The sequence below is a fragment of the Scleropages formosus genome, chromosome 16 (assembly GCF_900964775.1).
Source record: "Scleropages formosus chromosome 16, fSclFor1.1, whole genome shotgun sequence".
NCBI lineage: Eukaryota > Metazoa > Chordata > Actinopteri > Osteoglossiformes > Osteoglossidae > Scleropages > Scleropages formosus.
The window spans coordinates 2,698,912-2,723,013 of NC_041821.1; the positions used below are offsets into that span (position 1 = coordinate 2,698,912).

The window sequence follows — 24,102 nt, forward strand, 5'->3', positions numbered from 1 at the left end:
GGGAACCATGGCGACTGGCACTTCTCCACACAGCTAACAGTTAGCTACCTCCAGCTACGTCTCCAGTGTGGACAGCGTACGTTTACAAACACATTGACATTTTTGCGTTTCTCTCTAAAGCATCTTTTACACGCCAGAGAAATTTTTACTCATCGGCTTGATCAAGGGTACTAGAGCTGCAGGTGGGATTCAAACCCGTGTCTGTGGAGTACAAGGTGGCAGCTCTAACTACAGCGGTACCTGGTCCAGATTCGGGGACGCCGCGGTCGGCATCGAAAAGCAACCGTGGACCGATGGAAGCAGTCGCCTCCTGTCTCGCCACGGATCCTTCCAGAACGGACGGTGCGGCGGAGTAACGGTACGAGCCCCTGGCAGCGTGACAGGCTGTTCAGGAATGACCTCATCCTGCAGCGAGAGCACCGAGCGCCGCACAAGAGACTCCCTGCGCTGTTGACACATTGCTTCGGCGAAAGGGGGGCTTCACTTTGCTGTCTTAGCAACACATATGTCAAACAGACATCCAGGACCCACGTTCCGGAAAGTTCCACCGCGTGTGCCGTGCTTCGTGCTGGCGCTCCTACCTGGGAAGCAGGTGGCCAGGTGCTCCATGAGCGCCTCCTGCGTGACCGGCTTCCGCGCCGCGTTCATGGCCGAGATGGCCAGGCACAGGATCTCGCCCAGAGGGATGAACTGCGACTGGCTGATGGGCGACATGCTGATGGGCGACACATCACCTGCGGGGGAGACGGGAACAGGTTATATGGAGTCACGCGACTCAAAAAAGAAAAACAATTGATACAAAATAAATCCAGAAAAATCTGCTCCAACACGCTGAACTGCACCCCCCACGTGAGCAGCAGTAGCTACATGAACAGAGATTCCCTCAAAGTAACGATGAACTAAATAAACGTTCCTTTGGAAAACTCACGTCACACTCAAAGGTGGACGGGACCGACTCTCCACGCCACTTCGCGATGACCGGGACGAAGCCAGCGACGTGTCCCAAGACCTGAAATCGGCGGTCTGAGAACTTCCCCTCATCTCGGAGTTCAACCTCGAAAAGCGAACTGAAGAAAGGATCCAATTCTGGGGACTAAACGGTCAATCGTGGTTGACAACTAATGGCCAGTTGTGTTGCCCGTTTAATTCCCATCAACGGTTTCGCACCGATTAGCGTGGTGGCACTGCGTGTAAAGCCAGCGCTGGTCAACCAGGTCCAGACTTCAGTCCTTCAACGGTGTTGAAGTTCTAGTTTTGACTTGCAGGGTCAACTCATCCTCTTACTTACCAGCAACATGCTTGACCCCTTAGGGTCCCGAGCCTGGTGTGTAACTGACCTCAGGTGGAGCATGGTGTGCTTGGGGTCGCAGCCCACTGGAAACACACTCCTGGACCTTCAGAGCCACGTTGAGCGCAACCCGTACTGCCCAAGCGCCGCTTCGTACAAGAAGCCCAGCCCCCAGAGAGAACACGCCAACGACACACAGGAAGCCGGACGCTGCAACAAACAGGGTGGCATTCAATGACCATCCCGACGTGTGGGGCGTCAAGAGCACGACCGTCACACGAACGTACCGCTACAGCCGACAGCCAGCTGGGGGGGCGTGGTTTCGGGGACAGGAAATGGGTCCGGTAAGCAGGAAACAAGCTGTTCCGGTGCCTTGACTGATACTGGTCAAGTTTACTGTGGGAGCCAAGGGTGTAAGAGGTACAAGGGGGTGAAGCTGGTGGTCACGGCAGCAGGAAGGGCAGCGGAGGGAATGTTGGCGTTACGTGGACAGACAGTGCTGGACACTGGAGGACAGACGAGACACTTTCAGCAGCCTGAATACAACACCCAGCGGAGGTGAAGACCTTCACGGCGTTACAGACGGGGCTCAGTGCCCGAGGCCACCCACCCCTCCACGGTAGGTAAACAGCTGGGGAGGCACTGATATCTTGGCCAGTTTTGACCACGTCTTCAGCACAGAGCTTAAAATCACGTCTGACACCATCTCATTTTCATGAGGAATAAATACATTGTTCCCCCATAAAAAAAAAAAAAAAAAAAAAAAAGAGGAGAAAAAAAAAATCACTGCAATGGCTTATGGAAACACAAACCGTTTTTTCCATACAATGGGCTCATTGTTCAGTGCAAAGGCATTTTTTCCCCTCGGTAACATGGTAATTTTACACTCACAACAGGTATTTTATTCACTGCCTACTATGTGTTTCGCGACGCTCCTTACGTAACAAACCCAAGTCGTGTAGAGAGTCCCTACTTCCTGTCACATGGACAGTCTCGGCCAATCACAGCATCGATCACGGTAAATCTAACTCACAGTTAAAATAAAAGTTTTATGTAAATATTGACTCAATTATTTAAGTGATAAACAGCTCATTTGAAAAGAGCTATATAACAAAGTGCTTCTCTTGTGGTTTATGGGTCGGGGTCCAAAGGGGACACCGACCGTCCAAAAAAGTACTCGCTCCTGCAGTCCATGGTAGCAGCTTTAATAATCTGGAGAGAAATCGATTTTTTTTGTTACAGATATTGTAAAAATATTTTGTCAACACTGTAAAAATACCTTATTTTGGTTAATTCTTACTGTTAAGTGACATTTTTTCGTCCAGGAACCGATTATTTTTTTCATAAAGAAGTATGATAATGAGACCCCCTCACAACTGGAATTTGTCTAATGGGGTAATTTTTGTGGAATAACTGAACCCTTTTAAGTAAATGATGGTATAATTGCAAAAAAAAAAAAAAAAAAAAAAAAACTAAGAAGCAGCAGCCATCATGGATCTAGCCCCCCAAGGCAGAGCTCCATAGCCTGGTGCTCCACAACATTGAATATCTGCTCTCAATATCTGGAAAAGAGCCTTGATGGAGCCGTGGTCCACTGAAGAAGTGACATGACAGAGGGTCCCAGGTCTATAAACACCATCTCAGACCACCACAGAGGGTCCCAGATCGCCAAAGACCATACAAGACCACCGCAGACCCTTCCAGAGGTTTCGGTCCCTGAGGAATATTAGAGGAAATGTCAAAACGTGGTACTTGTGGTGAAGGTGCCACATCCGAGTGGCCTCACACAGCTCCTCTAAGTTCTGCACACCTCAGTTCCCGGTCCTTGTCCAGCGTCCCGAGTCTGAAGGTGGACTTTCCTGCCCACCTACTCCTTTCGCACTCAGAACACCGCGATGAAGCGCAATTGTCCAACGAGGGCCTGGACACGCTGCGCGCGGGGACAGACGGGCACCTCCGGCAAAGCCCGAAAGCCCGTGGGGGAAGACGTGGGCAGAGAACTCAAGAACAAGCAAGCAACCGGTGCACTGAGGACAGGGGAGAGTCGCCGAGAAGGGGGATGACGGGCTTGTCCGTGCCGTCAAATGAGATCCACGCACTTCTCGGAGCTGCCTGATGACACACACACACACACACACACACACACACACACACAGCGCCATTAAGGAAACCTTGATCCTACCGCCCAACACACCAGGAAGGTTCACGGCCCCATTCAGAAGCACACTGGCAGGGGCCGGTCAGCGTCTCGAACCCGAACCCTTCCAATCGCACGATTAGCTTGGGTTCCTCTCCACTTCCCGGTGCACCCTGAAAAAATAAACTCTCTGCGTGTGCGCGCTGCACTCGCACTTCCATGTGGTCGTCCTGCGACGACCCAGTTAGTGACCCAGTTGTACACCGAGACCCACATCTCGCGGCGCCGTCCTCGGTGCCGGGAGGGACCGAGAACGAGTCTCGCAAGACAAAAAGCAGCAGCTCAGTCGGGTGTCTCACCTGCTCGTCGAGCGCGACGTTCGGCACTCGAGTGAAGGTCGTGCGCAAACGCAACGGGGGCCGAGAACCTACGACGCGCCGACAAACTTCGGTCTTTAGACCGACTCGCAATGGGCTCGAAGCCCGGAACACCCAGATTTCTGATCACCTTTTGGGTAAATATGTTCAAGTCGGGAGCAAAGGATAGAAAAGCCAACATGAAGGCTGAGGATAACCCTACGGTCACATGTGTTCCGAGGGACAGAAAACTATCAGCGGTCTCATTGCGACATTTATTCATTTTTCTCCTGCTTTCCAAAGCAATTTACACAGATTTACCCTGTCATACAGCAGGATTGTTTTTACTGTACCAATTCAAAGTACCTTGACCAAGGACTCCAGCAGAAGGTGGGATCCGAACCCAGGTCCTTCGGGTGCAAGGTGGGAGCGCTAACCACTGCGCCACCCGCTGGACACACAGCTACATGACCTGGATCAAAAGTGTGGTCTTGGTAATGGCCCCTGGTCCTGCTAATTTCTCTCTCTCTCACACACACACACACACAGGGTGCAATAAAACAATAAAAGCATTTTACGAGGCTCAACAGGAAGGACAGAGGGCTGCATTGGTTCGAAGGCACGGAGGCCGACTTGCCAGGGGGGGTGCTGTGCGGCCGTGCTCTTCTCTGCTGGGCACGCACATTGGGGGGGGGGGGCGCAAAATTACGTCATCCCTGCCTGAGCTGCAGGGGGCCAGAGAGGAGTGTGTGACTTTACACTCCAGTTCTGCAGGGGACAGAGGCTGCTGGGTTGTCTGCAGACACCAGGGGGGACAGGACCAAGAGGGACGAGTGACCAAATGTGGGTTCGGAGCACCTGGGCCCCCCGTGAGAGCAGACACCCCCCCGACATACCCACGACAGGCAGGACAGCAGGCAGGTGGGGAGCTGGAGGAGCGGCACTGAGGAAGGAGAGGCTCGCGAACAGACGCCGTGGACCTCAGTCCCTCTGGCTGCTCCCCCGTCCAACACGTGTCCCACAGGCAGGGAGGAGGAGCACAAAGGCCCCCCTCCGCTAGTAAACAATCCCTCACCACCAGCACTCTTTGTCCAAGAGCCGCGTGTCCCACCCCACCCCCCCATCCCGTTTCATAATTTACACGCAGCTCCCCGACGCCACTTCATTAATGCGCACCGGGACGGAGGGCGAGCGAGAGCGGGGGAGGGGGGGGACGCGGTATTCGGTACCTTGGCCTGCGCTCCGGCTGCTCCGCCAAATCCCAGCAGACCCCTCAGCCGCAGCAGCCTTCGGAAAAATGAGCATTCACTCCGGGCTCCTACCCAGCATGCAGCGGTCCACACAAAGACAAGAGAGGTGTGACCAATCACGGCCGAGCTCCGGCGAGCCCCCGCCCCCCAGCAGTGCCCACTGAGAGAGAGAGAAAGAGAGAGACATGCATGCGCGCGCACACACACACACACACACACACACACACACACACACACACACACACGCGCGCGCGCCAACGCTACAGTGGGCGGCCCGCTGAACTGGTTGTTATGGCAACGCATCTCAGTCACCCGCCCCGAGTTTCTGCCTCGCTTCCCTCTTCCCCCCCTCTCGAAAAAGGTGTGTCGTACACCAGACCAACGAAAGCGCCCCCCCCACCACAACCACACTTCACGCACAGACGCAAGCACGTCCGTACGCAGGCATGCGGTGCACGTGTGACGCTTCCGCAGCACCGGGGGAGGGGCCAGCACGCCTCCCTTTGTTATCTAATTAGTGAAGGACAGGAGTCCAGGGCCCGGGGGCCCCCCAGGCACAAAAGTGAGCGCTGTTTAGAGTAAGTAGTGGCGCTGGGGGGGGGCCACCACCGCACGGCGAGGAGGAACACCCCCTCGAACACCGGCCGTGGTTCTGGTTTATTCCATGCAGCTGTCCGTTGCTCTCCAACCGATGACATCATCCGGTGGGGGGGGGGGGGGGGGCGGTTAGCTGTTCATGTAGTGTTGGAGTGAGAAGTGGGGGGGGGGGGGGTGCAACTCGGGGGAGGGGCTATTCATGTTTACTTTGTCACAGAGTCTGTATGACAGTGTGTGTTGGGTCCTGAGCCTTGTAGCGCAGATTTACACACACGCACACGCACACACACACACACACGCACTCCACAATCAACAACAGACCGCACGCCCCCCCGTCAGCGCTCCCACAGTGTGTGCTTCATAGCCAAAACTCAAGCAGCTGTGTGGACGTTCCCATCCAAGCGACGCACCAGCTGGTTGTCAACACCGCAAACCGTTCGACGGCAAACGCTCCGAAACCGACCGACAGTAAAGACCCCGAACCGAGTGACGGTACAGACCCCCCGCTGACCGATGGCACTGACTCCGAACCGACCTGTAGCAGAGCCTCGCTGTGTTCTCAGCAGCGGTGCTGCACACTTCCTGACCGCCAGTAAAACAGGCCATTGACATTTTTACCGTTGCTGCTGCGCTGGGAAAAAAAAACCTCTCTGTGCACCCAAAGTGAGCGCAGCCCCTCCAGGACCCTTCGGCAGCACACTGGCGAGACAGGGAATCCTCCAGACTTCACTACGGACCGCAGGCGCGATCCCCAGCCCCCCCACGACCCCGAAACCAACACGAGACATATTCCTGCGCGAGAAGAACGGGAAAAACGGGAACCCGGCGGCGGAAGTGCAGGCATCGCATCCCATCATGCACCGGGGCCAACGCCAGCGACAGCGGGGACCCCTGGGCTGAACCGACTGCTGTAAAACACAAAGAGGAGCCCGACCGCACCGCTTTACCTGAGTGCCTAACAATGGACACACCTACTCATACAGCAGGATGTTTACTGCAGCAGCTCACCTTAGTTACCACGGTAAAGCCTCAACTGCATGCCACGCCATTACAGTTTCAGGGCCTTTGCTCTTTTGCCACCTGCAGAAGAACAGCGCTCCATGGTTACCAGACGTTTCCTGTTCAGGCTACAACGACCATGCTAGACGGGCTGGCAGCGGTACATGTTTTGGGCGCGACCCACCGGAGGTCCCGGGAAAGCACACTTCGGTGCGTTACTTACCGAGACGGGCCGGAGACCCGACGGCGATGCCACGCGGCTATCGTCTGGCAGACGAGAGCTTAGAAGGGGCGGTCCGAATGCGTTTCCAGAGCCCTCTCAGGGACGGGTCCAAAGTGGCCAAGTCAGGCGGGTCGCAAGCCCACCCCCGCTTCCCAGGATCGAGTGCGGAGCAGCAAAGCCGCAACCGCCACGTGTTCCGCGATGATGAAATATATGTTTCGCTGATGTACGCGAAAGTGTGGATGATGTCACCGTGCCGAAGCAGAGAGCCACCTGGAGGGGTGGAACACTAGATGGCGGTAGGAGGCTGAAGGACACGCTGTGACTGGTGCAAAGGCTGACTGATTACCACTCAAGTTCACGTTCATTCATTTTTCTCCAAAGCGACGTACATCTCGGAGAAAACAGAAGTACGTTTCCCCAACGGACGGTGGGATACGGACACAAACACAATTGTTGCGTACAGTTGCTTTGTCTGAAGTCCCTGTTTAAACCAGTGTACGTTACATGAGTCGCGGCATATAGGACTGGTATTTGTGACAAGTGATATAATGTGAATTTATAGAGCAGACGGAAGGTGCGGAGAGAAGTGATTCCATACACGCGCGTGACGGTGAGGTGTTCCGTGACCCTTCTGGAACACTGAAAGGGATTCAGCAGTTCTGAGGGATGGAGGGAGGGCATTCAACCACATTGGAGCCAGAACCGAGAATCTTTGAGCTTTGCATTTTTTCCCCCACGACTACACCGAAAGAATAAAACAACCTGGTAATGACTTATTGACAGTGACAGCGTACAGCTAAACCCCAAGGGCCCCTATGGGGCAGGCACTACAACCGAGGAATGGTCCTGTCCACTGGCCCTCCCCACTCATGGCCACTGCAACCCCCTGACCCCGAGAAGGGTAACAGTCAAAGGATGTTCGTGGGTGCAGGAGTTGGGGAGGGGGGTGGAGACAGTCTAAAGGATGTGGCGCCAAGGTACATAACCCCCCCTACACACACACACACACACCCCAACCCTGCTTCTCCTTCTAAACTATTAACAACTCATTATTGTGCTCATAAAGACAACATAAAAGAAAAATCAATCTGGGTTGGATGTCATGAGCAGGCATGGAGCTCCTGTGGTCCCCCTCTTGAATCGAGCACTGCGGCGATGATCAAGCCGACACACGTGTGTGGTATTGACGCGCGCTGAACGAAGCGAACGGAAACATTTTCCACCTTCCCCATACAAAGAATGGCCTTTATCTCTAACTTTGACCTCTGAACTTTGGGTAAAAAAGTGCCTTTGCTTGAGCTGTACCACCTGCCACCCTGTGCACTGAATGTAAAAGGAGGGTTAATGATCCAGTGATGACATTGCAAACGAAAAGAAAGCATGCTTAAAACACCCTGCTGCACGGTCTGTGGCGAGGAAACACACCCAACAAACAAACAAACACACTGTGCTTCCCGTGTCAAGACTGACTGTTCCACGAATGAGGAATCAATCAGAAAGTGACGCGGTGACTGAAGAAAATGCCGGCACGCCCACTTCTCGTGTCATGGTGACCCGCGGCGGTGACCTTGGGCTGCTCGAGGGTCGCTCTGCCAGAGGCCATTCACAAAGTGAAGGCTTAATGAGCCCGACGCACTGTTGCCGAAGTGACACTCCAGCCAAGAGCACCGGTGTCCTCGGCACCCGCCACGTGCGTGTGTGCGCCAGGTGAAAGAACCGAAAAAACTCTGCTTTCCACCGACCACTCCAGACAACTATGGCATGAACTCGTTAACCTGCCATTTTCAATCGACAATGAACCATTCCGTCAATAACAGTCATCACCATCTCCTCCTCTCTTGGAATTCGAATCTGAAACACCGAACAAAACAGCGTACGCGGTACGGCTGGACACCGGGATAAGAAAGGCTTTTTACGTAGAACGCAGCTTCCCGAAACGCAGCACCCCCCTTCCCGGTGAGAGCACCGAACTCCGCGCTTGTGTTCAATGAGAACCATGTGAGCACGCAAAGGGCAGCGGATTTGAGGAAAAGCAGCGATCAGAACGGTTTAATTGGAGCATGATGCGTCTGAACCCAACGCTGCTGGCGTATGCTTTATGTCAGGGATTTGGCGCGATTATAAATAGCTGTATCATAAGCGCGATCCATTATGTCCACGGGAAACGTGAGGCTTCGGTGCCCAAACGAATGACCGTCTCAGCGTTTCACGAGGATGGAGACGGAGGCGGGTCTTGCGTCATGAATCCGTTCACACTCAGACCCCACACCCTCCACGGTCTCCTCCAGAGAGACAGCATCATCGCTGGCTTTTGTCAAGAATTTCACCCTTAAGACTTTTCCATTAAACGTCCCAAAGAACTCATAACTGACTAACCACAAACAGACACACTGTGATGTGCGGCTCTGCAAATGGATTCTGAAAATGTCATGAAAGCAGTGAAGGAGTAGTTTTAAGAGGAACGATGTCACGTATATGGATGGTGACAATGAAGCATGGTCTAAAACGTCATCTGTGAAGACATGAACCTCGTAAAACTACGGCACCAGCTATGGCAGCCATGACCCAAAGTCCTGAATGACCGAGTGGCACTGGTGCGGTCCGGTTAACACCAGCGACAAGGTCACACGACGGATGAGGCTTCAGACTTCCAGACAGAGCATGGAGTCAGGAATATTCTAGAACTAGCAGTTACACAGAGTTTGTGGTACTGGACATTTTTACAAAACTCATATTTCAAATGTTTGCCATATCGTCTAGGGAAAAGTTCAATTTCTGGGGCGACAGTCTTCCGTGCTTCACCCCAGAGCCCAAAGGAGAGCTGCACTTCAGTAGAGGGGGAGAAGGAAAGGGTCGACCTAACGGTGCACTTTTGTTTTTCTGAGCGCCTAATTTACGGCTGTGCTGAGGCACGCATGCTGAGAGCGTAATAAAAAGACATACCTGAAAGCAAAATGGAGAATAAAGTGAACATAAAAGAAGATAAAATACAGGTTTCAACATTAAACAGCTGCCATCTCATGCGAGCGCTATAAAAAGAAATATTACTGTGGAAACTGCAGCTGTCCACATCTGTGTGCTTCGGGGGGCCGCAGAAAAATAAAAAAAAAGAGACGTATTAGGTGCAGGGGTGAAGCCGTATGGCATTCATAGCGACTTACAGAAGCCGTGTGGGACTCAGACATGTAAATCAAACCAGCTGCCAGAGGCTTACTGTCACCTGACAAAAAGTGCACACCTGGGCAGTGTAGGTGGTGCTGTGGCTAAGGACAGTCTTCCAAGGGGCCCCTCAGTCAAGGCATTTAATGTGGATGACTAGCAAAAATATGAAAATGCATAGAGGAACAACTTGTAAAAGCAAGAAACTCACTGAATAAATATGACAACTTAGCCACTGTGTGCTAAACATCAGAACTACTCAATACAAAGCAGGTGAGATAACAGCAAATGTCTTCCACAAGGATGCCCCACACTCAACAAAGTAAGGTCAGCTCTTGTTGGACCACTCCATGAGGAAATGCCAATCAAGAACATGGGTGAATGATGGCTTCTTACTTGAACTGAGAGGCCCAGTGCTCTACATCTCAGCAGCTCCATGTCTGAACACCACAAACTGAATCACAAAACTAAGATGTTGGGAAAGCACTGATAGTGAAGGAGAACCAACACGCCTTTTGTTAATGAAGCAAGACTCTGCCAGAGAAGTGATCGAAGACAGACTATCGAGATGCGAAAAACAGCTCCAGAGAGGGTCTGGTTGTCCCGGCAGCCAGGGAGAGAGTCAAATTTTGCAGCACCCAGGAGCCAAGCCCTTTTCCAAGGAGACGCCAGTCGAAGACCTCCTCCATTTAGCTCATTTCCCAAACATCAAGGGCAGCTGTAACCACTCCCACCTGGCCGCATGGCCCCCAAATGTGGTCGTCAGGCTTGGCAGAGAAACCCACTCATCACATTCGGTGGCGCAGCAAGTCTCGCCACAAGATTCCAAGAACAACGCTGACTTTCCAAAGAAAACAGGGGCAAAAATCTGGGATTAATCATGGAGATGCATTGGACCCTGAAATGCTGATTTAGTAGAGGTGGGTAGGAGGCCCGGGAAGCCTGGTAGGATCCTAGGAGGCCCGCGGAGCTAAAATCCGGCAGAATGCAGACCTCCTCCTAAACAATGAAATATGGACTACCTTCAGCACAAAAGAGCAAAGGAAAGACCACATTTTCTTGAAAGCTTTGAAAAAACCTTAAGAACAACAGCGAAGGATCTCCTGGCTGGACCAGAATTTCTGGATTCCATTGCTCTCTGCAGAGGGGTTCCCAAACTCTTCCCCTCCCTAACATATCCAAAGCCTCCTCACCCCCACAAGAAAATCCCATCCCCTCAAACGTTTCACTATTGCTGTGTCTTCTGCAAATCAGGGTCAAAGACTAAACTGTTCTGACAACAAAATCCGACAACCTACTAATGTACCACATGGATAACACAACCGCAGTAAACACAACCTCCACTGCTTAACCAAATGAAACCCAGGTTCTGTTGCTTCAAACTCACCTGGTCAAACAATCATCAATGCTTAAACAGGTCAAACTCGGGTTCCACTGTAGTAAACCTAACCAGGTCAAGCCTGATCTTCACAGATCCAATCCTTACCAGGTCAAACCCAACCTCTACTGCTCCACCAGGTCAAACCGAGATTCTGTTGTTCCAGACCCACCAGCTCAAACCCAACCTCTACTGCTCCTTCAGGTCAAAGCAAGATTCTGTTGCTCCGGACCCAACAGGTCAAACCCAGCCTCCGCTGCTCCACCACGTCAAACCAAGATTCTGTTGCTCCAGACCCAACAGGTCAAACCCAACCTCCGCTGCACCACCAGGTCAAACCTAGGTTCTACTGCTGCAACCCCTTTGGGTCAGGTTCTTCCGGCACGGCGCCACACTACTGAACACCAACAGAAGTTCCATTCTGTGTAAAGCTGACAGTGTGCATCTGAAGCAGCCGCTGCCATCGTCTCATTTCCATTACCAACGATAAGCACATGACAGTGTGGATAGACCGCTGTGATTCATCACATAGTGCGTGGTGCTCACTTGACCTCTCGTTTCTAATTTAGTCCTCAAAGAATTCCAGTAACGTAAATGGAGTGTTCTCCATGGAAAGCTACACGGCAATCAAACATACGGAGCACTTTTCATATAGCGGGTGTACTTGTGATAAACGATCATCCAACCAGCTACTCCTTCCCCTTATTCCAACTTGGAAAACGGAGGCAAACAATGACAAACGGAGGAAGGGCAATTCAACTGGGCGTCCGAGGCGTGACGATGTGCAGTTGCTCAGCAGATGCTTTTACTTCACGGATAACGTGCATCCCTGGTGGCCAGGCTGCGACAAGAAGAGGCCTAAGAGCAAGAGCACATGGAGCTCATCTATAACCTATGCAACTGCCCTGTCCGGTTGCAGAAGTTACTCCAGGCGCATGACGTTCTCATGTCAACAACTCCATGTGCAAACGGCAGCTTCGCTGGACGTGTCAGGGAAAACAAAGACGGAATCTTGCGGCCTGAAGATGATCACCAGACCCCCCCCCCACACACACAAGGGCTGCACCTTTTACCAGGCTTGCGGTGGGACGGCCTGCAGTCACAGCTCAGTTACACCGGCGTTCGAAGACGAACGGGTCCACAGCGCAGCGAAGGTTCCGCGTTCCGTGCGATGCGGACCGTGTATATTACGCGACGCGGATTTAGTGTATCGTGTGCAGGACACCGGAAAGTGTGTAAATTTAATGTTGTACAATGCAGATTTACTCTATTACGCAATGCAGATTGAGAGCAATGCTGTGGAGATTTAGTGCAGTGTGTTACAGGAGGCATTTGTGGCACACGGTGTGTTTCGCGACACGTGCAGAGCGGACCGGTGGAGCGATGGACGGCGGCGAAGTCCAACGGCAGGAGACAAAGCACGGGGAGCACGGTGCAATGTAGGGCAGAGCGCTGTAAAATAGGCCAGTATGGTGCACCGTGGCTCCGGCGCAGAGAGCTCCTAATGACGGACGGCACAGCACAACGTGCAGGACCTCGCATGCACGCACATCCCGCGCTCATCTGGTGTAAATCCTGCACAACGGGGTTAGTGATGTCAGCAGCGTGTGGGACGTCCCGAATGTGGACACTTATTTTTAGAGCGAGGGAAGGAGAGCGACAGCGTGTGCTGGAGAAAAGGACAGATGTTCAATGCAAGAATGAGAGCGCAAATGGAAGAGAAGCTCTGGGTGTGTGTATACTAACAAAGCGAGGCCTTGGAACACTATCAACTTTACCCTGCTCTAGCTCAGTGCACCACACCAGCATGGCGGCCCCCCTTTCCCACGGGTGTGAAGGTCTCCTCCGGCGGCCCGGCCGAGAGGACGCCGAGTCCAGCAGTAACACACTCAGGGTTGCCGTCACACACTCTAGAAGCAGCCCAGCCTGCAAGTCATTCACCATAATAATCGGCATAGTAATTCTGACCAGGGACCTCTGGGTCAGAATAAACCATGGTAAAATGAACGCTGGTCGCTATCAGCTCCACATTTCCAACATGTCTGGAAAACATTTTGGTCCTTTTCACTTGAATTCTCTCACACACACAAGGCCAAAGATCCACCTAGTTTTCAATATGACTCCCCGATTTTCAGTTACAGCAAGGTGTTTCATGCTAAACAGAAACAAAAGCTTAGGGGTAAAAAAGATCCACTGGGAAAATGACATTTATTTGTACTTATTTAGAGTAGGGGGTGCGGTGGCGCAGTGGGTTGGACCGCAGTCCTGCTCTCCGGTGGGTCTGGGGTTCAAGTCCCGCTTGGGGTGCCTTGCGGCGGACTGGCGTCCCGTCCTGGGTGTGTCCCCTTCCCCCTCCGGCCTTACGCCCTGTGTTGCCGGGTAGGCTCCGGTTCCCCGTGACCCCGTAAGGGACAAGCGGTTCTGAAAATGTGTGTGTGTGTGTGTGTGTACTTATTTAGCTGACACTTTTCTCTAAAATGACTCAGCGTTAAGCTACTTACAATGATTTAGCCATTTACACAGCTGGGTATTTTTTACTGTACTGATTCAGGATAAGTACCTTGATCAAGGGTACTGCAGCAGGAGGTAGGGTTTGAACCTGGGTGCTTTGAGTGCAAAGGTGGTGGATCTAACCACTACGCTTCCGTTCCTGGAACGATGGTAATGTCTCTCATAACCAAAAGCGCACACACGCACACACACACTTGCGTGAGGAAGACAAATCAAAGCAAAAGACTTGCAAAGAGACCTCCTACATTCACATTTATTCATTCAACAGACACTTTTCTCCAAAGTGACTAAGAAGTCAGAGTTAAAAAAAAAAAGTGCATCAGCGACAGACGAAGATCTTTATACACAGACGCGGTTGTCAAAAGACAGTTTGTCCAACACCACCCTTTTTGCCGGGACCCATCACGCAAAACATCTAACCCCCGCGCGCGGTTCAGGGAAAGGGACCGAACGCTAACGGATGTCCATTAATGGCCACGGGAAGGCGGACGGGTGCCGGGGAGCCGTGACCGTGCGGTAGATGCGTGACCGGATGGGAACGCGTTCTAGCTTCCCGTCTCCAACTGCACGAAGTTGGGCCTGGGACCCAAACGACGGAAGGTCATCGGGGCACACCGCACACCGCAGACAGGGATGGAGACCATTCGCCGAGCTGGTCCGCACCACACGCTGCTCTGCTCCCGCTGCCGTGTGCTCGTCGGGATGCGTTAAGACCACAAGCACGTCCACGGGCATCCGAACCAGGTGCTCGCAGGAGAAGAAACGGCATGACGTGAAGCAAAACAAAGGGGAGGAATAAGAAGGAGCGGGTGAAGATGCTCCGAGGGGCCCGAACATGAGCCGCCGCGGAGATCCACGCCGCAACGGAACACCTCTTTGTCTCGGCTACGTTCGGCTGCAACGGTGCGTGTACGCGAGAGGCGAGCCGACGAAAGCCGGGCATTGAGAACCGCCGCCCCTCCGAGGGGATTAACGTGCACGCCGCAGGGATCCGGTCCCGGCAAGCCCGCACACACGCGGAGAAAACAAGCCCTCGCATCCGGAGGGGTCTTCATTCACCGCCCGGGAGCGCGGACAAACCATGCGGCGTTCTGTCGGATTAGCGTATGCCGACAGACGCGGCCGAGCACCCGCGACGAGCCCCGCTTCTCGCCGACCTGCATCACGGATATCTACGACGCGGCGGCGTGCGTCGCAGATCTACGTCATCTACAGCCGATCCCCGGCATCCACCCCGAATGTGTATATGGGTTATAAAGCGTCCGCCACCCTCGGCGCAAACCTGCATCGTCAACACCATCTGCGCGTACTATGGCACGCATTCCCTTTCGACACATTCAGGGTCAACGCTAGACATATAAATAAGGTGCGACAACGCGAGTCTGCATCGCAGATGTTTAAAATGGACAAAACGGGGGGAAAAAAAAAAATAGAAGCCAGATGCGGCAAAGACTGCCGCGAAAGGCTCCGAATGTCACGCAAAAAATCTTTGTTGACATCTGGTATTTATGTTCATTCACCAGTAAACCCACTAAATATTAATTCCTTGTTTTGTTTGTCCGTGCAGTTTGGAGCGAGGGCTGAATTCGAAGCAGCTACCAGTGCCCCCCAATAAAGAGTCGGCATGAAACTCAACGGGAAGACCGCAGGACCACTTACGTTTGCTACTCGCAAAAATTCGGCCGTCGGATCTTTGTTTCGAGGGTTTATACTTTTTTCCTTCTTCCGAGGTACGGAGGGGGAGGCCGGAAACGTGTCTTTTAATAAATGTGTCGTCGACTCGGTTCACGTGCGCCGTTCGTTAAGTCTATTTATATTTGTGTGTGCAGGGAGCGAGCGAGAGCCTGCAGGGTAGGGGGCGCCGTCCTCATCTAACACACCAGGTGCTGAGGACTCGGGAGGTGCAGGATACCACGGGCACTTTGTTGGGCCAGGTGAGCGGATGCAGTCGCCGAAACGTCTGGATCTCCGAGACGGACGGAAAACGGGCCGAAAGCAAGGGCACCGCCCCGATGGGCGGAAGAGGAGGAAGAGGATGAAGACGGACACCGGGATCTCTGGGTCAGATCCCCTTTGGCTGAAAGGATGGCCGACGCGAGGCCGAGACGTCCCCGCCGCGAAGGACGCGGCCGTCTGGTCCCGAACCACCCGACGGCGAGACCTCGCAGGCTCCGCCCCCCTCGCGCACTCACCTGGCGTCATGTATCCTCGAGGCGACTGCGTGAGGAGCGGCACCGGGTGGTGCTTGTGCACACGGTAGTCCTTCTCGCTGCGGGAGCGCGTGCGTTCCGAGGCCCGGTCCGAGAAATCGGAGCTGGGCCAGGCACGGCGCAGCGTCGTGCTGCGGGTCTTCTTCATGGCGTCAGTCAGGTGCTCTACCTGCCCGACTCGGACCCCTCCCCTTGTCGGCAGGGCCCGGGAGGGGGGCCGAGAGGGTCACACCGGGGGCATGGCACAGGGGACCGGAAGCAGCTCTCTCGCCGTCGCACACAGCCTCGCGGGCGCGCTACTCACTGCTCCCGGCACCGCCGATCCACGCACACGGCGCTCGCGTTCCGCTCGCCGCTCCTCGACGGCCGCATCCCACAATGCATCAGCCTTCACAGGCACCCGGTGCCGCTCGATCGCTTCCAGATTTACGTGCGGGGCACGAGGGGGCAACGGCGGGGGGCAACGGCGGGAGGCACCAGGGGGAGAGCGGCGGAGCGGAAGGCCCGGGGTGTCCAACAATAGGTGGACGGGGCGCGGGAGGCGGGAACACAAAAGGGCCGACGAGGCACACGGGCCCGCATGCAGAACGCTACCCGGGCTGGACGCCGAGGGATGACCGTCGTCCCGCAGTCAGGGACCCGCGGCCATCATCCCGACACCGGGGGAGGGAACAAAAACAAAACAAAACAAAACAAAAAAAAAAAAAAAAAAAAAAAAGAAAAGGGAGAAAGAAGAGAAAAACCCAGGAAAAAAAACAAAAACAACCCAGAGAGAATGCGGCTGTTCAGCTCGATAGATCCCAGAGGCGGTCAGGCGCACGGGTGCGATGACGTTGTACGATCACCATGCGGATAATATCTCCGGTGACCTGGTCCTTCTCCCTTCCGCCGCTCTTCACTCACAGAGGGTGCCTGTGCAAGCGTGCGGACGGGACCGCGGTAGCCAGTCCGTGACTGCGCGTGCGACCGTGCGTGTTTGCACAAAACACGGAGAGAGAGAGAGAGAGAGAGAGAGAGAGAGAGAGAGAGAGAGAGAGAGAGAGAGAGACGACTGGGAGAGGAAAAAAATTCCCAAAAAAAATCAAAAACAAGAGGTGCAGAAGAGAGCCTGTCCGTTCGTCATGGAAGTGGCGCTTTGCTACGGCTCCTGGAGCCTCACGCTCGTCCCTCCGTCTGTGTTTTTTTCTCTCTCTCTCTCTCCCCCTCTCTCCTAGAGGAGGAGTGGTGGGCGAGTGAGCGACGGCCCCGTGTCCCGGTCTAACGTTATGTTAGCGTTAGCCGTGCGGACCGCGGCGGGGCTCCGCATTCTAATGGAACAAGTCTCCGCCCCTGGGCTCATGGCCTGACCAATCGCAGGCCACCGATGCATTTGCATACAAAGCTGTGCGATTCCTTTAAACGAACCGTCCGGCAAGCCACGCCCCCCAACAGCCCCACCCCCTTAGGAAAGAAAAAGCTCTTTTTTTTTTTCCTGCGAGAGTTTGCGTCCCCTTTTCGGTCACCTCCCTCTACCCATCCCCCCCTTTGGGGTCCAGAGTGAGAAACGGCTGCAAGGAGCGCCCCGCCACCCCCACCCCCCGGACCCGATTCACCTCCATGGCAACGGGAACACCAGTGTAGTGGGGACAGGGGGGTCTCGAAGACCGCCCCTCCCCCCCCAACCCGTGGGAACGCGGGTCTGCCGTCTGTCTCAACACCGGAGAGCTGCTCGGGGGAGGGGAGGAAGGGGAGAAATCCAGCGGGACTCGTTTTACACCAACGGCAAGGGTGGGGTGGGTCGCTTCACGGCGATCCAGAGATGGGCCCACGGAGCAGCCGGGGAGACGGACCACGAAACATGCCGGCGATGAGCCCCGCCCCGCCCCGCCCCCCCCCCCCTGCCCAACTCAACCCAGAAGACTCCCTGGACAGGCCAAGTAGCACCCCCAGCACACCAGCAGGACAGCTTCCTGTTTAAAAATGAAAGCTGGATGGAGGACGGCGGGGCTCGCCGGGCTCCAGGATGAGCTCATGCTCGGCACACGCTGACCCGGACGCCCCGCGGGCAGCGAAACCCACCGCCGGCCGCACTCCCGTGAGGCCCGGTGCGCCGTATACGGAGGCCAACTGTAATAACAGAGCCCCGGTGGCCCGAGGGGCATCGCGTTACGCCAAATATGCACGCGCCTCACATGGCTTACATACTTTACAGTTGCACACAACCCTTTGTGCAGCTGCATGTCGTATTTTTCCCCGCTGCAGTCGAAGGCCTCGCTCCGGGATACAACAGGAGGTGGCGCCTCCAAGGGCCCCGCAGCCGCCTGCCCTCCCCTCCCCCTCCAACCAGAACCACGCGGTTCTTCTTGCCACAAACCAGGCGTCATTACGCACGCACACCGCTGGCCTGGGGTCACAGCAGTCACGTTGCCCCCTTACTGAGAGAGACACACACACACACACACAGAGACTAGGAGCAGAAATCCAAGCTCTCTTCACTGCCATTTCCAAACCCACAGGTGTGATGAGCCATCCCAGAAGGATGAAAATCAGACACACACTTCCAGTGTTAAATAAATCGACTTTACCATGATTTACCCTTCTACGTAGCAGGGTCCTTTCTACTGTACCCGTTCACATTCAAACCTGGGTCCTTTAGGGTGCCAGGCAGTGGCTCTAAGCGCTACGCCCCCTGCTGCCCCATATTTAAAAAGAGCAGCGAAGGGGCCGCAGGCACTCGGGCCTAATGAGAGGGTTAGTCCCGGGTTCGTCGGTCCACGTGGGGTCTTTCGCGTTGCGGTCGATATCAACCGAGTCGCGAGCCGCTCGTCTCCTGATCGGACGCTTAATCAGCTTGTGCAAATCTGATAGGATGAGCCACACGTTTCTCGGAATGCCGCCGCCTGCGTGTCGGTCGGACGACGGGGCGGCGTCACGCGGCTGCAGGCTGACGGTCATCCCCAGGCCAGAGCGGTCCGAACACAGGGTCACAAAACACTTCCTCGCTTTGTGTTCCCTCCAAAAACATGCACAGAAAAATCACGAGCGCACCACACGAAACACACACATGGCACAAGCAGCACTCCACCACATGGGCCTCCATGAGGTTAGCTGTGTGCTACGCGGTGCTAGGCTTCGGGGGGAAGGGGGGGTGTCCAGGAGCGAGGGGGTGGTGGGGGGCTGTCCTTTCCCTCTCTAAGTGCTTTATCTATCATTAAGCCCTGATGAGCCTGGCAAACGCCCGCCGAAACCCTCCAGATGGGCCGCGGACGGCACACGCACCCAGCACGTCTCCGGCTTCGCCAACGCCGCACCCTCCTCCGTCTGGCCAGCAGGGGGCGTAGCGGTCAAGGAGGCGCACGGACTCAGGGCCCGGAAGCCCTTCGAGAGGCTCAGGACGCAACGTGTTTGTGGCTGGTTGTCTATAGGACAGGTGCATTTTACCTCCTGCCTGTCCCATCAAACACCGCGCCTGTCCAACTCTGGACAACCTGGCGACAGCGGCGATGAGTCCGTGTCCAGGTGTCCAACGTAAAATGGAAATTTCCCGAAACAGCCACATTTCAGGGCTCTCTGCCCGGTTTTGACACGTTTGGATTTCAAAACGGCGCATTTAATGACGTCACACGGTTCCACGGTTATTACGTTGCCTCGCGTCAAACATCTAATATTTTACCTCGATTTTTATCTAAGGCAAAACATTAAGCTTGGGATTTGACCCCAAACGTAACGCATGTCCTGTCCATCAGACAGGTGTGAGAACAGCTCCACCTGTCCAGCTATAAAATCTATGGACATTTCCTGTCCAGGACAGGAGGAGAGCGGTCAAGGGGAGCCGGTACAGGGATTTACCTGGCTGCACAGGGTATAAACAAAGTATAAAAACACTTTGTATTTACACATCACATTACAGCCGTTCCCACCGATTTACTCCACTCATCTATTAACCACGGTATCAACACCGTGGTGGAATTTAACGTAGATGACTGCGCTCGTTCAGTGGGTTGGACCAGGTCCTGCTCTCCGGTGGGTCTGGGGTTCGAGTCCCGCTTGGGGTGCCTTGCGATGGACCGGCGTCCCGTCCTTGGTGCGTCCCCTCCCCCTCCGGCCTTACGCCCTGTGTTACCGGGTTAGGCTCCGGTTCCCCGCGACCCCGTATGGGACGAGCGGTTCGGAAAACGTGTGTGTGTGTGTGACTGCGCTCGTTGCTGTCCCACTGTTGTGTGTCAGTATGGTGTACTTGTCCTACGTATCACTGCGTTTACTGTGTGTTCTGGCACCAGGCCCATCTGTGTTACCCCTGAATGTGTGAAAACCATATTTTGTTTCTGCCGCCCCCCGCGCACAGCGCGCTGACAGTAAACAAACATTAGCAGTGCGTCGGACTGCCAGCGGCCCCGGGTTCCGGCAAGCGCCGCGTGGGAGTGTGTGACATCCGGGGGCGGCGCCCGGTAGTGTCAGAATGGCCGAGGAGCTCCGCGTTCATGGGCGCTGATGTCTGGACTTGATGGGTTTTGGCAGGTGAGCAACCCCCACACACACACACACACACACACACACACACACACACAAAACGCCAAGTGAATGGGGGTGGTGGACAGGTGACAACAGTCTAAGCGGTGGCACAGCTGATCATCGGGTGAGACTTTGCGTGGATCAGGTGACCCTTTGCTAAGCTTCTGGGATGTGTGTGTGTGTGTGTGTGTGTGGGGGGGGGGGGGGGGTCTCAGTGTCATGTGACAGCGGGTACTTTGGCTCCCACTGCTGTCCGGCGACTGGTGTGCAGCTCCGCCTCCTTAGTGATGGATAGCAGCATCTGCAGGACCCAGGTGTCTGTGAACCAATCACACACACACACACACACACACGTACGTGTAGCGCAGTGGCCAAACTGGGTCCGCTCCCAGTATGACCGTTTGAGGAAGTGGGCCACGTTGGCGGCACCGCGCTGCTGGTTCCCGACCGCTCTCACAAAATAAGAGTGATGAGTCCACGCCGCTGAGAAGATTACAACACAAATCTTTCTGCGAAGAGAGCGTGAGCCAGGGACCCCTGCGGACGGCTGCGGGGAGGGGCGGCAACACGTGCGCGCGCACGCTCGTTCGGCACAATACTCTCGACTCCGTCTCGGTCACGAGTTCGGAACTCGGCGGCTCCTCACCCGAGGACGTCCCTGCGACGAAGCGGAACCACGACCTTTGACCCCGGTGGGAACACGCGTCCCTGTCGAACAGGCCAACGGGAGCCACGCGCACGCTAACACGCTCAGGCTACGTGTGACCGTGGGAAACAAGGGCCGTTTCCCATCTTTCTGCCCGTGATCCGGACGTGAGGACAAATGGGGACCTCGGCGGGCAGATGGACACAACGCTGTATCAAAGAACCGCGGTACCGAGGAACAGCTACAGAGGGGAGGGAGCGACCCGTGGGCTCCTGCTGAGGTCCGACGCTGTGATGTTTACAGGGCGTCGTCACGGCGACGAGGACTCAACGAATACGCGTGCGCACGTGACGAGACGACGGTGAGAAACGCGGCGACGACGAGCGGACATTCGGAATCGCCAGGTTCGCCGCGCTCAGAAAGGGCAGTTCGGGCCTGCATTTCACGGTCGCTTGCACCGGGTTCGAACGAAGTCACACGCCACCGAGAGGGAGGTCCTTTAAGAGGAAAGCGCCGAGGGCAGACCAGGGTAAAAAAAAAAAAAAAAAAAAAAGTGTCATTAGAGTGACCGAAAACCACAAGCGTCTGGAGTACGTTTACCCCGGTACGGCCGACAGGAGAGGGAGGAAGAGGAAACGCTGAGCTGCTCTGCTCAACTGCGCCACAAATGTGACACTGGGTGAGAAAAGGCGCTTGAGAGAGTGTGCAAAAGCAGCGAAAGCAAGAAACGCTGAGCAGTGGGACGGAGGGCAGCGAGCGGTTCATCGTTTCCCGCCGACGCGAACCAAAACACAGCTCCATGATGGCGACGCTGCCCTCTTCTGACCTCTAGCGGCAGCACACGCTAGCGGTGGCGGAGTGCGTGTGCATGCGCGCGCGTGTGTGTGTGTAGGGGGCTCGAACGGAGAAGTTCAGTTATGACGTCACCGGTCACTTTCGCCCGATACCAAACTGACCGAGGGCCATTGGGTGTTTGAGGCCCTTAGGAGAGACGTGTCTGGAGCGCGCACATGCATGCACGCACGCACGCACGCACACACACACACACACACACACACACACACACAGCACTGCTACCAGCTAAGTGTCTCTCGCACCCTTCGCCGCAATGCCTCTCCAGACGAACCGCACAGCGGAGCACTCACCTAGCAAGAGGGCGGTACCTCAATACCTGCTCCACCAACACCCCCCCACCACAAGGCCCTTTCAGACACATAGACCGGGGTGGGGGGGATGGAGGCGGAGCCTCTGCCAAGCAGGTTCATTCACACAACTCGACAGCCATCTTATCCCTGAGCCACACACACTGCCCAGCTTGTTGCCATGACGACAGGGAGGAGTGAGCCACACGCCGAAGGGTTCGCTGCTACTAAGCACCGCGTGAAGAAAGGAAATTCAACATATATATTGAAATAAAGGTGCTCTGAACGCACCCACATGTCACAGGTGGCGCCACCGCAGGGACGATTTTCACACCGTCTCTGGAAACGTGAACACGCAAACACACGCGTCACCGACCGGAGACGAGTAAAGCGCCGAGGCTCCTTCGGTCCGAGACGACAGCCGTTGGACCCGGGTCCCGTTCCCAGGGACACCAGTAGGGGTAAATTAATCGGCTGAACAAACTTCGGAACCAGAAAAAAACAAAAAGACGTTTATTCTCTCGCTGTCAATCACCTCCTGTGACATCACGCCGTTCGTTCCGCTCCGTTCTGTCCCGCTGTGGGGTTGCCCCGGTAACCGCGTAACCATAGGGCCCGTGGTTAGGTGGCAGAAAGGCCAGCAGGGTGCGCTCTCTCGGACCCTTGTCTCGCCGGGAGAGCAGTCTGCGAAGGACGGTGGGGATGGAAACAGGGGGACGAGGCTGGGGCGCGGCCAGAGACAAACGAAACGGAGCCGAACTCACGTGACCGCTGCCAAGGTGAACAGGTTATAGCGGTAAGCATCGTGAAAAGGCACACGTTGGGGGTGTAGAGGAGCAAGGGGGGGTTGTGACCGTGAGCACATGGCGGCAGCGGAAAGAGCGCCGATGTGACAGAAGCGAAAAGGATCTCGATGTCGACGTGCTGCAGCGCCAAGTTCACGACTCCGGCGCTAGAGGGCAGCACTGAAGCACCGAGCCGCGTTCCAAGAGCCTTCATTCACAAAGCTGCCCAGCGGCTCGGCGTCGAGGGACGGAGGGACCGGAGCCGAAACCCCACGTGTCCGAAACGCACGGCAGGATGATGACCGCCGCCCTGCGGTACAATTACTGTGACGTCCCCTTGGACTGCGGCCTGCGGGGAAACCTTGACCGTGGGGCAGCCGGGGGGGCAGTGCACTGTGGCACCAGACAGAACCAGGACAATGGTTACAATGTAGCAAAAATGTACAAAGAACTGGAACCTTTTTCTCCCTCGACCTGTTTGTTTGTTTGTTTGTTTGTTTGTTTGTTGATTTTGAAAACCGGCATCCCCCTCCCCCACAGCCCACCACATCAAGCGCAGGCATCGGCTCTGCGAAGGCCCCGGTACACCAGGGAGACTTGCGTTTGCGTTCGTGTGACGGGAACAAAACGGTTATTCCGGCACAACCGCACCTCAGGAGCGAGACGCTGCTTATTAAACCGTGGGTGGTTGCCGTAGCAACAGCAGATCTATCACTCCATCGGCAAGTCAACTTTATTAAAATAAGTCTTTCAAACAGGAAAAGCTTGATGACAACAGCGGTGGTCCAAACGGACCTCCGGGGCACCAGTCACCACAATGGGTCTGCAGTGAGACTCAGAGACTCTGCGGTTTCAATGGAAGTTTCCGGAAGACTCCGAGCACGAACACGGGAAACCTTTAATAAACGAGAGATCAAACAGCTGGAA

The 24,102-nt window shown here is 55.1% G+C and overlaps 1 protein-coding gene across 5 annotated transcripts in view; it reads right to left on the minus strand.

The window, feature by feature from the left end:
* The window catches only part of stox2a (storkhead box 2a), a 43,413-nt gene that overhangs the window by 13,311 nt on the left and 6,000 nt on the right, over positions 1–24,102 (minus strand). For 2 of the 5 annotated variants that reach the window (XM_029258948.1, XM_018735992.2), the window contains exon 2: positions 582–734. In XM_029258948.1, coding sequence (XP_029114781.1) covers positions 582–734 — 153 coding nt within the window. Of the gene's footprint in view, positions 1–581; positions 735–928; positions 2,024–5,010; positions 5,187–16,093; positions 16,810–24,102 lie in introns of those variants that run through there. The other 3 variants (XM_018735993.2, XM_029258949.1, XM_029258950.1) reach the window with 3 other exon arrangements.